At 37.7% G+C, this 12,571-nt stretch overlaps 1 protein-coding gene across 1 annotated transcript in view; it reads right to left on the bottom strand.

The window, feature by feature from the left end:
- The window catches only part of APOB (apolipoprotein B), a 50,274-nt gene that overhangs the window by 21,122 nt on the left and 16,581 nt on the right, over positions 1–12,571 (bottom strand). Inside the window, exons 13-21 of the mRNA XM_034432191.3 lie at positions 11,850–12,090; positions 10,796–10,972; positions 9,844–10,038; positions 7,678–7,845; positions 6,471–6,682; positions 5,310–5,492; positions 4,309–4,430; positions 3,776–3,986; positions 1,195–1,370 (exon numbers count right to left, since the gene is read on the bottom strand). Coding sequence (XP_034288082.2) covers positions 1,195–1,370; positions 3,776–3,986; positions 4,309–4,430; positions 5,310–5,492; positions 6,471–6,682; positions 7,678–7,845; positions 9,844–10,038; positions 10,796–10,972; positions 11,850–12,090 — 1,685 coding nt within the window. The remainder of the gene's footprint in view (positions 1–1,194; positions 1,371–3,775; positions 3,987–4,308; positions 4,431–5,309; positions 5,493–6,470; positions 6,683–7,677; positions 7,846–9,843; positions 10,039–10,795; positions 10,973–11,849; positions 12,091–12,571) is intronic.

The following is a 12,571-nucleotide window of genomic DNA, read 5'->3' as shown; positions in this document are numbered from 1 at the left end:
CTGATTTAATGACAAATTGTACCCTTCAGGCCTGAATGCCCTAGTTCTCTCTATAGGGGACTGGAGGCTAAAACATATGATGAACGGTTTCAAGTACTCAATATGGCTAGTCTAGTGAAGAGAAGGACCAGGGGAGACATGACAGCAGTCAGGGGTGGGTTCTAAATTTTTTTACTACCGGTTCTGTGGGTGTGGCTTATTTTGTGGGCATGGCTTGATGGTCATGTGACAATTCTTTAGGATTTAGCAGAGGTACTGGTCTATCAGGCTTTTAACTGCTTGCAGAGCTGTACCAATCTATCCATTTATTTTTGCAGGCACTGGTCTACTGATTAATTTTTGCAGGCACTGATCTACTCATGTATTTTTGCAGGCACTGGTCTACCCATTTATTTTTGCAGGCATCGGTCTACTCATTTGTTTTCTTTTAACACTGATCAGCTGTAGGGCGGCCCTTTGAAACCCCACGGCAAGAGTTTAAACAGTTTTTTTCCCTCTAGCCATCAGCTGGGAGCCAGGAGGCAGCAATAGATTGGGGGTGGGGCCAAATAAAAGGTAAGAATAAGGTGGGGGGGCAGGGGGGGCAGAACCGGTTCGGTGACATCATATTGTCACCGCTACTGGCTTGGCACAACTGGGTCAAACTGAGAGGAACCCACCACTGATAGCAGTGTTCCAATATTTGAGGGGCTGCCATAGAGAGGAGGGGGTCAAGCTATTTTCCAATAGCTTGGAATAATGGATGGAAGCTGATCAAGGGGAGATTCAACCTAGAAGTAAGGAGAAATTTTTTGACAATGAGAACAATCAACCAATAGAACAACTTGCCTTCAGAAATTGTTTGAGCTTCATCACTGGAGGCTTTCAAGAAGAGATTGGACCGCCATTTGTCAGAAATGGTATAGGGTCTCCTGCTTGGGCAGGGGGTTGGACTAGATGACCTACAAGGTCCTTTCCAGCTTTGTTAATCTACAGATTAACAAAATCTGTAATACATTAACAAAATTAACAAATCTGTTAATGTATGCCACTACAAAGATTTGAGCTCCAGTAGGCAGTCCCCTGAAGGGGCTGGACAAAATTGGGGTGTGATTGGAGAAGTGTTGTCCTACATACCCAGAATCAGAAGGCTGAGGTTTTTGTTGCTGTTGTTGTTTGTTGATGAATATATTTCATTTCGTGAAAGAAACCTACCATATTTTAAGACAATCCTCTCTGAAACCGATGAGCCATATGAGGTAGCAGAGGAGTCAATCTGGAATATCACTGAATGACTTGACTGATGGAGGGATATATCTGTTTTAGCTTGAGTCTGTAGGCGGGGAATAGAGATTGCCGCTTCCAAGGATGATTCTCTCCCAGCAGCAGAGCTGGTAGAAGCAAATCATAAAAAAGAAATACAGACATTATATATAACTATACATACTGTATTTATGTATGTATATACATACATGTCTATCTCTATCTCTATCTATATCTATCTCAAGTGGCTGCCCACTTACTTTCAGGGACTCTAGGCGACTTACACACAATACATGGCACTCCCATGTAACACCTCTCCTGCGCGAGCTGCACTGGCTCCCGGTGGTCGTCTGGGTGCGATTCAAGGTGTTGGTGACCACCTTTAGAGCGCTCCATGGCTTAGGACCTGGATATCTACAAGACCGCCTTCTGCCACCAAGAGCCTCCCACCGGCCAGTACGCTCCCACAGAGGGGCTCCTCGGGGTGCCATCAGTCAAACAATGTCGACTGGCGCCCCCAGAGGGAGAGCTTTCTCTGTGGGAGCACCTGCCCTCTGGAATGAGCTCCCCCCAGAGATACGGACAATTCCGGATTTATGTACCTTCCGCCGGGCCCTCAAGACTTTTTTTATTTCAACAAGCCGGGCTGGCCTAACCTCTCCAATTGTTTAATTTTAATTTGAATTTTAAATGGGGTATTTTAATTGTTGGGCCAAATTGTTTAATATATTTTAAACTGCTTTTAAATTTCTGTATTTTATGTTTTTTACCTTTGGCTGTTCACCGCCCTGAGTCCTTCGGGAGAAGGGCGGTATATAAATATAAATAAATAAATATAAATAAATAAAAAAAAAACCCAATACAATAATAGTAAAAACAATAACCCTCACCCCCTGGTAACAATAGGCAAGTATTTATGCTACCATTGATGCTTTAATTTCAAAATGGCTAGGGAAGTGGGTGACGAAATATCCACTGTAATCTCGGATAGTCCAAAGTTTACTGATGTAAATGATTACCAGTTCTGTCAGGGTATAAGCTACAACAATCATTATACTAGGTTTTAAACAGTGCAATTGTATGTTAAAAGTTAATGTCAGAATGCAAAACTGGAGAACAGGATTAATGTGTAGGAGTCTCAGACTTTTCCATACCAAAATCAACAGAGGCAATGTTTTCTGAAGCCTGGAATTATACTGGGAATGGCAATGCTAGCAGTACATTAGTAAAAGTATTTGGACAACACTGCAAATTATTTTCACAAAAGCAAAATTATAACACCACCAACATACAGTCTGACAGGGCTCTTTCATATGACCCATTTATGCTAGTTTGACACAAGCAAAGCAATGCTATATTTCATGTTGGTGTCTCTTCAGCAATAAAATCATTTTTCCCCAGTTTGACTGCAGAGCAGTTCAATTTACACTTGCTTCCTATTCGCTATACTCTGCTTCCCCTGTCTGAGCTTCTCAGTAGCTTCCATAAGCAACTTCAATGATAAGCCCTACTTTAAGCCTTCTTCAGAATTCAGTTTCAAGCCATTTTCACAATCCTTGTAAAAAAAGGTATCCCTGTTTGATTTTCAGTCCTTATATAAATAGCATCCTCTAATTTGCGCACTCCTTCCTTCCTCTGGACTCAACCTTTTTTCTCTGCTACTCACTGCTTTACATGCAGTGTTTCTGTTATCTGCAAACATGGTTGCAGTCGCTGGGGAAAACTCCTTGCTGTAAAAATTACTAATTCATATGATATCATCATAGTTTTCAGTGGGAATTTATATGCCCCAAATCAGAGGTGGTATTCAGCAGGTTCTGATCAGTTCTGGAGAACCAGTAGTGGAAATTTTGAGTAGTTCGGAGAACCGGTAAATACCGCCTCTGACTGGCCCCGCCCCCATCTATTCTCTGCCTCCCAAGTCCCAGCGGATCGGGAGGAAATGGGAATTTTGCAATAACCTTACCCTGGAGTGGGGAGGGAATGGAGATTTCACATTATCCTTCCCCTACCACGGCCACCAAACCATGCCCACTAAGCCATGCCCAGAGAACCGGTAGTAAAAAATTTTGAATCCCACCACTGCCCCAATCCCCCATTGTTAGTCAGTTTTAGCCTCATTTTGTAACTCTTTCAAAATGTTCAGAAAAATGAAGAAGAAAAGTATTGGAAATAAGGATTGGGAGTGAGAGCAAAGTTATTTTTCCCTTTTCTGTGTGGAATGTGGGTGATAGGATTTTTGCTGCCATAGTTTGGGAGATGGCACACTGATGGATGATACTGGCATTCTCTTATGAGTCAATTGAGGAAGCACTGCCTAGTCACACAAGCTAAGACAACTGCACAACCAACTCCAAATCACTTGAAATTTATTGGAGAGTATGCCAAGTAGAATTGCCCATAGAGATTCTTCCCCCACCACTGTCATCAGTCAACAGTATCTTTACAACATGAGTTAAGAAATTAAGGCCTACTTACATGCTATCAGCCTTGGTATATCTATAAGAATTTGGGAGGGGGAAAGTATTATTACCTTAGGCTTCCTGTGATGGTAATTTCAGGACTTTTCTTGTTGATTATGTCTAAGATAAAGGCAACTGCTTTCTTTTCTTGATTAGAGGAATCGGTAATCCTAAGGTTGGTGCCAAAATCGATGTTGAAGCCGGGGACCTGGAAGTCACTGGTAAAGATTTTTCTGCCTCGGTTGAATGTAAAGATGATTTTGGCTTCACTTTCTTTTACACCTGAAACATACAATGGTAACTGATGATTACAAATGCGGTTCCATTAAAGTAAATGGTCAACATCAATGCAGTTCAAAATGTCTTTCAGTTCAAATATTAAATTATTAAAATCTTTGTTTGGAAAGTTTTCCCTCAGATATCATTGTTGGTAGATGTTGGATTTGTGTTGATTTGATAAAAATTCCTGCATCCTGACCTTCCAAGATTTGTGGGCAGGAAACTAGTGATTTTGTACTAGTTTTTCCTCAGAAAAGTGATTTATTATTAAGCAAATCTTTGAAAGATGTTCCATTACTGTACAACAAATTGCACAGCTTCTTACCTTTGGCTTGAGCAATGAATTTTAAAGTGTCTACCAAGTCTTTGCCCTCTTTGTTTAGTTCATAATTTGCACTTGCAATGTACTCCTTTACTTTTCCTGTTGGTTGTAGTTCAATTTCAAACCTAAATATGTTAAAGTGAGAAGACAATATCTCATTGTGAATATTTAAATGGAATAACAGCCAAGATAGAAAAGAATTACCATTGCAAAACCCTCATGGCCCATAGGTTGGGAACCTCTGATCTAATAGACATCATGTGAAAGCTATTATGACTTTGAAAATTTAACAATATTATGTTCACTTTGATCTATCAATAATTATGGTATGTAGTATATTCTTGTTTCCCTCCTCATCTTCTCCTTTTCTGCATTGTATTTTAGTCGCCATTCTAATGATGTACTCTCAGCTTCACATGCCTATGGTTTTGCATGTGGAACATATATACATAATGATTAAAGGCAAAGTTCTACAATGCTGACACTCTTGGGATAAGGGAATACAGCATCAATTGCTATTAGGTATCCATACAAATTATCACATTAAAACAACTCTAAAGATGTTTGTAGTAAAGAGCGGTACCATAAAATATAAAGATACAGAATAGAATATAAAATATTGGGTGTCAGGATAGTCTGTCCTGAGGTTATAGTACCATGGAAATGTAAAAAAAAATTATGATGGACAAATAATTCAACATCTCAAAGAATTCATTACAAATAGATTCCTGGCTTTCAGGATGGTGAAGAGGGGCTTAATTTTCAGAGCCAATAAAGCAGCACACTAGTGCAACGAAAGTACAACACCTCCCAAAGACCCATTTCCCGTTAATACCAGAAGGGGAAAAAGTAAGCAAAACAGACTACTATCTGAATGTGTGCATGTTTTATACAGTTCCACGATCTTTCTATTTTTGCTGAAGGGTTTGTATTTGGCCTGAAATAACAAAGAATCAAAGAGGAGTGGATGATTCATTCAGAGAAAGACCAATGGGTTATCTTACCGGGTTTCTCCTGTCAGTGGATAATAAGGTGCTGCATTTGTAGAGCTAGCATTGGAATATTCTATTCTGGTACAGAATTTAAGGCCAGTAAAGAAAGGTGAGCAAGAGTTTTGTGTCACTCTATTCTCAATCAATGGAGGGATCACTTCAGTTCGGGTTGGGGTGACCAAATGCAAGACATTGCTGTAAAAGGAAAAGGAAATCAACGTTTTTTTCTCTTTCTACTCACTCAACCAATTAGCAATTAAAACAAAGAGTCGATGATCATAAATTAAAACATTTTGTGCAAATCTTTAATCCTGCTCTCAGAAAGTTAATTTACATTCCAATCAGGGATGAAATCCACCAGGTTGTGACAGGTTCTGGAGAACCGATAGCGGAAATTTTGAGTAGTTTGGAGAACCGGTAGTGAAAATTTTGAGTAGTTCAGAGAACTGGCAAATACCACCTCTGGCTGGCCCCAGAGTGGGGTGGGAATGGAGATTTTGCAATATCCTTCTCCCAGGAGTGAAGGGGGAATGGGGATTTTGCAGTATCCTTCCCCTGAAGTGGGGTGCGAATGGAGATTTTGTAGTATACTTCCCCTGAGATGCCCACCAAGCCACACCATGCCCACCAAGCCATGCCCACAGAACCGGTAGTAAAAAAAAAATGGATTTCACCACTGATTCCAATATTGCCTTTGAGTCTGGCTTGTATGTCTTTCAAGGGAAGACTAGAAAACAAAAACTCTAAACTGATAGACCCAGCCCAAGGTTTTCAGACTGCTTAAAAGCAGCGGTGGGATTCAAATAATTTAACAACCGGTTTTCTGCCTTAATGATTTCTTCCAACAACCAGTTCACCAAACTGCTCAGAAAGTTAACAACCGGTTCTCCCGAGTTGGCTGAATCACACTACTGCTTAAAAGTATTCTTTGGAAGATAGAAAACTGCAACTTTATAGCAATTCACAGATTAAGTTCCTTTCAGAATGTAGAGAAAGACAATGACTAGATTGGCATATCATAATTGCACCCAGGAACTACTTTTTGTAACAGAAGACTGAAAAAATTATTGCGGAACATCTCTGTACAAAACCTGTACTGCACATTAATGTTTTATGCAGGAATAAAAATCAGCAACCAAAAAAGAAAAGTTGTTTACAGAACTGTTACAATACCTGACGCTGAAAAGCTTGATTGGGGCCTTTGGTGCAGGAAAGGTGAATTTAAGATGTCCAGCTTTCAATGCAACATTAGTTTCAATTCCAGATTCATGGTATATATTGGTGTTCATCTGTATACCATTTCTAGAAAACTCGGGGATATTCACTCCTAAATGAGTTATGAACTCAACTGCCATTGATGGTTTGACAACCAAATCTGCTTGGATCTAGAAGATACATACAAGATACAAATATTTGTTTAATCATTCCCAAATATTTGTCATGATGTTGCAAACCAGAATTAGTTCCTGATTCTCATAGTTTACTTATTGATAGCAATCCCCACCAGGATGACAGACAATACATTTCAGATCTTGAAGTGGATTTACTAAATATTGGTATTTGCATTTATCTAAAAGTCTGATTTACATACATGAAAAACATTTAAACTTGAAATAAGCACATTTCAAAGTCAGTGCTGTCTTCAGCACTTTATTTATCATACAATGAAGTATTTATTTACTTCATTTCTATATACGCCTTTTTTTTAAAAAAAACTCAGATTAGCTATGATTAAAATCCAAGCAAAAACATAGGACTGTAAGGCTCTCTCGTAGCCTTCTATAGAAAATAGATCACTAATAAAGTGTGTTTTCTGAAATCTAAGAATAATAACTGAGGAGACCAGGTTTCATATCACCACCAGATGAAGTGGTGATATCCAAAGATGAAACTTATAAATTATGAGGCTCATACAAGAAAAATGTTTTCTGAAATAACCTGGGCCTAAGTTATATATCTATGAATTTGAATAGGTTTTCTCCCCCACATAGAAGTGCTTCTCTGAAGATGGAATTCCTAGATGGACTCCACAGAAAAATAGTTTGTAATGTACTTAAACTCACCTAAAGAACAAGAACTATGTACCTTCCTACATGTCCATCATGATTCTGCTTGTCATGATGCAACCTTACTTCCAGTATAGGGGAAATATAGGTAGGCCATTAATGAAATCCTATACCAAGAGCTCCTCTTGATTTTAGGTAGATTGCATACTCCTATAACCCTAAGGGAAGCATTGCAAAATGTAATGAGAGTCCCCCCTTCCCCCTGAAATTGTGGCTCTTGTTTGCACTACCATAGTTCACCAGTTGCGTCATTTCATCTATTGCATTGTAGGTTATTGAAGAAACTTCAAAATTAGCGTGAAAATAAAACTCACATTCCTCTGTGAAATTTTCATTCCAACCTTTGCTCCAGGGGTGGCTATTCCAGACAAAGCTACTTGTAGCTGCAGTCCTGCACTTGTGGGCAGCTCAAATTCATTGTCCATGAAGATGTAATGAATCATGAGATCATTCTCAGCCCCCTGGGAAATGGCCTGGACAATCTGCAGGCAAACACATAGAAAAACAATTGTGTTAACATTTGCAACCTTCCTAGGGAATTTTTCTAGCTTCATGTTTTGAAAACTGAATAAAGATTCAAGGAAGATTCTGAGAAGTATGTGATTTACCTGGAAAATAACAAAAATAATTGATGGACTAGTTAGTTATATTAAGTTTTGTTCAAACATATCTCAGGATTGTAATGTGTGTCCAAATAAAAGCAAATAGGTGTTATTAGAGGAAGTTTGCTTCCCTCTGCTGGTTTTCGTTTAAAAAATGTAGCTTAATATTGGGTGTGATTTGTTTACTGGGGACAGGGAGAACATGCATCGGTTTCTGTATTGAACAAGAAGTGTAACACAGAAGTAGGGAGCCTGAATAGTTCCAGATAGTGTTTATTAACACTCCCAATAACATGGCTCCGAGTTTGGGAGGCTGGAAGTAAAGGTCCCTATGACCTTGCAACTGCTAAAAACTTTATGGACACCATCCCTTGCAGAGTAACTATCGCCGGATATGAATCGTTTGTATAAAGGTAAAGGTTCCCCTCACACATATGTGCTAGTCATTCCCAACTCTAGGGGCGGTGCTTATCTCTGTTTCAAAGCTGAAGAGCCAGCACTGTCCAAAGACGTTTCCGTGGTCATGTGGCTGGCATGACTCAATGCCAAAGATGCACGGAACGCTGTTCCCTTCCCACCAAAGGTGGTTCCTATTTTTCGACTTGCATTTTTATGTGCTTTCGAACTGCTAGGTTGGCAGAAGCTGGGACAAGTAACGGAAGCTCACCCCATTACGCGGCACTAGGGATTCGAACCGCTGAACTGCCGACCTTTCGATCAACAAGCTCAGCATCTTAGCCACTGAGCCTCCGTGTCCCTTGAATGGTTTGTATAACTACATCCTAAAAATTCCACAATACCCCAGTAATGATAGTGGTTTCACCTCAGTTGGGATAGAGATATATTCAGTGGTGGGATTCAGCCAGTTTGCACCACTGAATCCCACCACTGGGAGAACCGGTTGTTAACTTTCTGAGCAGTTTGGTGAACTGGTTGTTGGAAGAAATCATTAGGGCAGAGAACCAGTTGTTAAATTATTTGAATCCCACCACTGGATATATTACATCAATGAAAACCATACAGAAGAAATGTACAGAGTATGTTAAAAAAACAACAGCACCCTTTTTGCCAGCCTTTTAAAATCTGAATTGTATGATGAAAGCCAGGAAGAATATGAAATTGGTCAAAATGAAAGTCTTTTTTTAAAAAAAATCAAATATATAGAAGGGATGTGCTAATCTGGATTAGGGAGGATCAAGGAACATTAATCTTTTGTTCCTGTTATAATTCCAATCCAGATCACTTTCCATCTGCCTTCAATTTGTACTGGAAGAAAAATTATCATTTGGGTTCCAATAAAAACTTCCTGTTCAGTTCACAGTCCTCAATAGAAAGCAAAAAGCATAAAATCCCTTCTCATTTCAGAGTTCAGTATCCAAATCATATTCCCAGATCTGTTTTTCACTGTTTAAAAAATACATCCCAAGAAATGGAACAGTAAAGTGGCATCTCATCTAGTCTGGTTGTCAGGTTTCAACACAATGAAAGACTATGACTTAAAAAAACAAAAGCTATCTTGCTTGCTCATCTTGAGCAATCCAATTTCCACAAAGCAAATCTTTTATTTTTAATAAGCTTGCATACCGCCTTCTCTTATCCAGCTTCCATGGAAATATAAGATATAAAATTATAAGAGATAAAATAAAATTAAAAAAAGAAATAATTCCAGAATAAAAGCTCTTTTATTTTATATTTTTGGCCTCTTAGTAATTTTGTACACAACTCAGAAGGACTTCTCATTGAATTCTATTTGTCTTTTTCATGGTTAAATGGGCACAGAGAATGCAAACTTAACTGGTTAGTAATTAATTAGACTGATTAATGAATAGGAAATAAAAAAGGAACTTAGAATATACTGTTTAGTATTTGAAGACTTACTTTCTGAGGTATACTCTGCAAGGTTTTAAAGCTTTTCAGAATCACATTTCCCAGCAAGTTAATATCACTGAGTTTCAAGTAGCCCAATTCTTCTTGGAAGACTCTGAAGTAAGCTTTGACATCTGGTGTTTGCTGCTTGCTGGAGATTTCTTTAAGCAGTTTCTCAAAATTAAGCATGAGTCCTTTCATAATATCCTAAGAAAAAAAAGAAGAAGGGGAAATCCCACTATGGAATTTCTGATCTCATTTGAAGAAAGAATTTAAACCAGCTTTGATTACAAACCACATTTTCAATAAATTTTACTTAGTCTACATGTAGGAAAAGCTTTGGGCTTCAACTATTAATCTGCAGAATTTCTCAAAGTTTTATTTTTAAAAAATACTTTGAAATAAATACAGCTTGTAAAATTTGCTAGTAAATCCTTGCTGTAAAAGGGCAAAAGACTATGGGGACAGATCAAAAACTGAACACTTTAATATTTTTTAAGGAACCTCAGCTACTAAGATAAATCTTATCAACTCGAATTCTGCTTTATGCCTGACCTTTTGATTTGACAACACATAGGAAAAAGAATATTAGAATACAGAAATTGTCCATATTATTGAAAGACTCATTTGGTTAGACATTCAATGAATCACCTTACAGCAGGACAATTCCAAATGATGCCCAGTGGCCTATTAGTGCTATTTCAGAGTTGCAGAAAAACCTGCAAACTCCTTTGGAAATACAAACTCAAGCATTAAGTAAGATGAATTAGATATGAAGCCATACCTAATCCTAAATTTATCTACTTAAAGATAATACTGAGAAACCTGCAGTAAGTGCTTTAGCATTTGAGCCTAATAGTAGCTCAGTTATTTCAGCATTCTACTAAACTTGACCAAATACTCTACAGAAGTTCTAATTTATTTGTAAAACTTAACAGTGCAAAAACACCAAGAAAACACATACCTGCTGCTGTGTGGCATCTTTGGAATATCCAAAATAATCAAAAAGGGCTTGAGAAAACTTTTCTGGTACTTTGCCATCAATCCAGTACAAAGCTTTGGTAGCAGCGTCAGGGAAAAATCCTCCTGGACCAAACATTGCTTCAACAGTAGGCTCTAAGTTTTTCCCATCCAGTCCAATCTGGTCAAATGAAAATGAAAGTCATTTCACTTGGTATGCCTGGGTTAAGTTGTCTAAACACTCAGTGGCAGTTCTGTAGGTGTTTCTCGGCCAAAATATCAGTGTAGAAAATCTTGTGGAAGATAGATTGTTCTTTCCATAGGGAAATACAAATTTTAGAGCTTTAATAGCCCCAAATTAAATGCAGTCCAGGCAAGGATTTTTTCATTTCTTGTTCAGGAAAGACATGTAATCAAGTTGTTATAACAACAAAAATCTATTGCCTAGCTTGGAATAGTTTACTTGTTAGATTTTTTAAATTGTTACTTTCTTTTGGTTTGTTTTATTTACCTTATTTATAAATCTTCATTGACTTCCAATGTTTAAGATTAAGTTGTTTCAAACAAATGAATTATGCATTTGGGGAAGAGGAGGTTAATTGTATTACTGTAGTTTGTGAGTGATGGTAACTAAAATTCTAAGCATCTTGATTTCAAAGTGATTTAATTCCAGATGTTTAATTATTGGGTTGCAATGTAAATAAAGAGGATGACTTCAACTTTTTTGGAATTTCAAATATAAAATTAATGACTCCCTGGTGTTGTTAGCATGCTCGTAATAGCTGCAGATTTAGCAAATTTATTCTTATTCAAATTGATTACCGAAACCATTAGTATATTTTGATGATGTGAAATGTACTGGCCCTATGCCCGCTGGATGCAATTTTTATATAGGGTTGACTTTTAAAACTATATTCTGTTTTGAGAGCTTTTGATTCCAACACAGTATTTAAATAAAATGGTAAATAACACAATACTTTGATAACAATATTAGTAAGGGATAGGAAAAAAAAAATAAATAGGAAGAAAGAAGAAGAAGCATTTAAAAGCTGATGTACCTCAAATATATCCAGAGGTTTCAGTCCAAATAATTCTAATGTTGTTTTCAGCATGGTTTCCTTAGCTATATAGCTGCTTGAGTCAAACAGCAGATTTCCTTCCAATTTTGCTGTGAAAGGGTCCTCAGACCACGGGACAGTTACCATCTTGGAAACTTGATAATTTCGTGAAAATCTTCGGAAGTCTTTAACTGTTGGCATCTGGTTTCCTTTAAGTGCCTCCTGAATTTTTGTTCTGAGCCTGATTACAGAATGACCAAATAAGCAAACAAAAGTTTAAAAATATCCTAACACTGCTGAGGTAATTTTCAGTAATGTAAATTTACTGTATCGTTCTAAGGATCTCTTTAGCAACTGGATTGCTGGTGTATTATCTTCACTGATGGGAGGAGAGAAAAAGTGATATGAAGGGGAGACCCTATAACTAAATTCTGAATTACTACTTAATTGCAGCCCTATCAATTAAATAGCTTTCTAAATAAAATCATGAGCTTTAAGAGTCCCCAGAAACAAAATATTTCATTTAACATTAGAACCCTAAGTTTTTCCTAAAATTCCTTGTTACCTTCAACTAGGACAGGTTTTGTTTTTTTAAAAAAGACCTTAGATAAGTGAATATAGGAGAAGGCAATTTTGCCTCACAGTTCAGCTTAATAGCCTACTTCCTGAAGGGAGCAACTTTGCTTAAGCCTTTCCTTCTGCCTTCATCATTTTTCAAGAAA

This window comes from Pantherophis guttatus, chromosome 1 (genome assembly GCF_059756535.1).
Source record: "Pantherophis guttatus breed Tessera chromosome 1, ASM5975653v1, whole genome shotgun sequence".
NCBI classification, from domain to species: domain Eukaryota; kingdom Metazoa; phylum Chordata; class Lepidosauria; order Squamata; family Colubridae; genus Pantherophis; species Pantherophis guttatus.
This window is presented reverse-complemented; position numbering and strand designations above follow the sequence as displayed.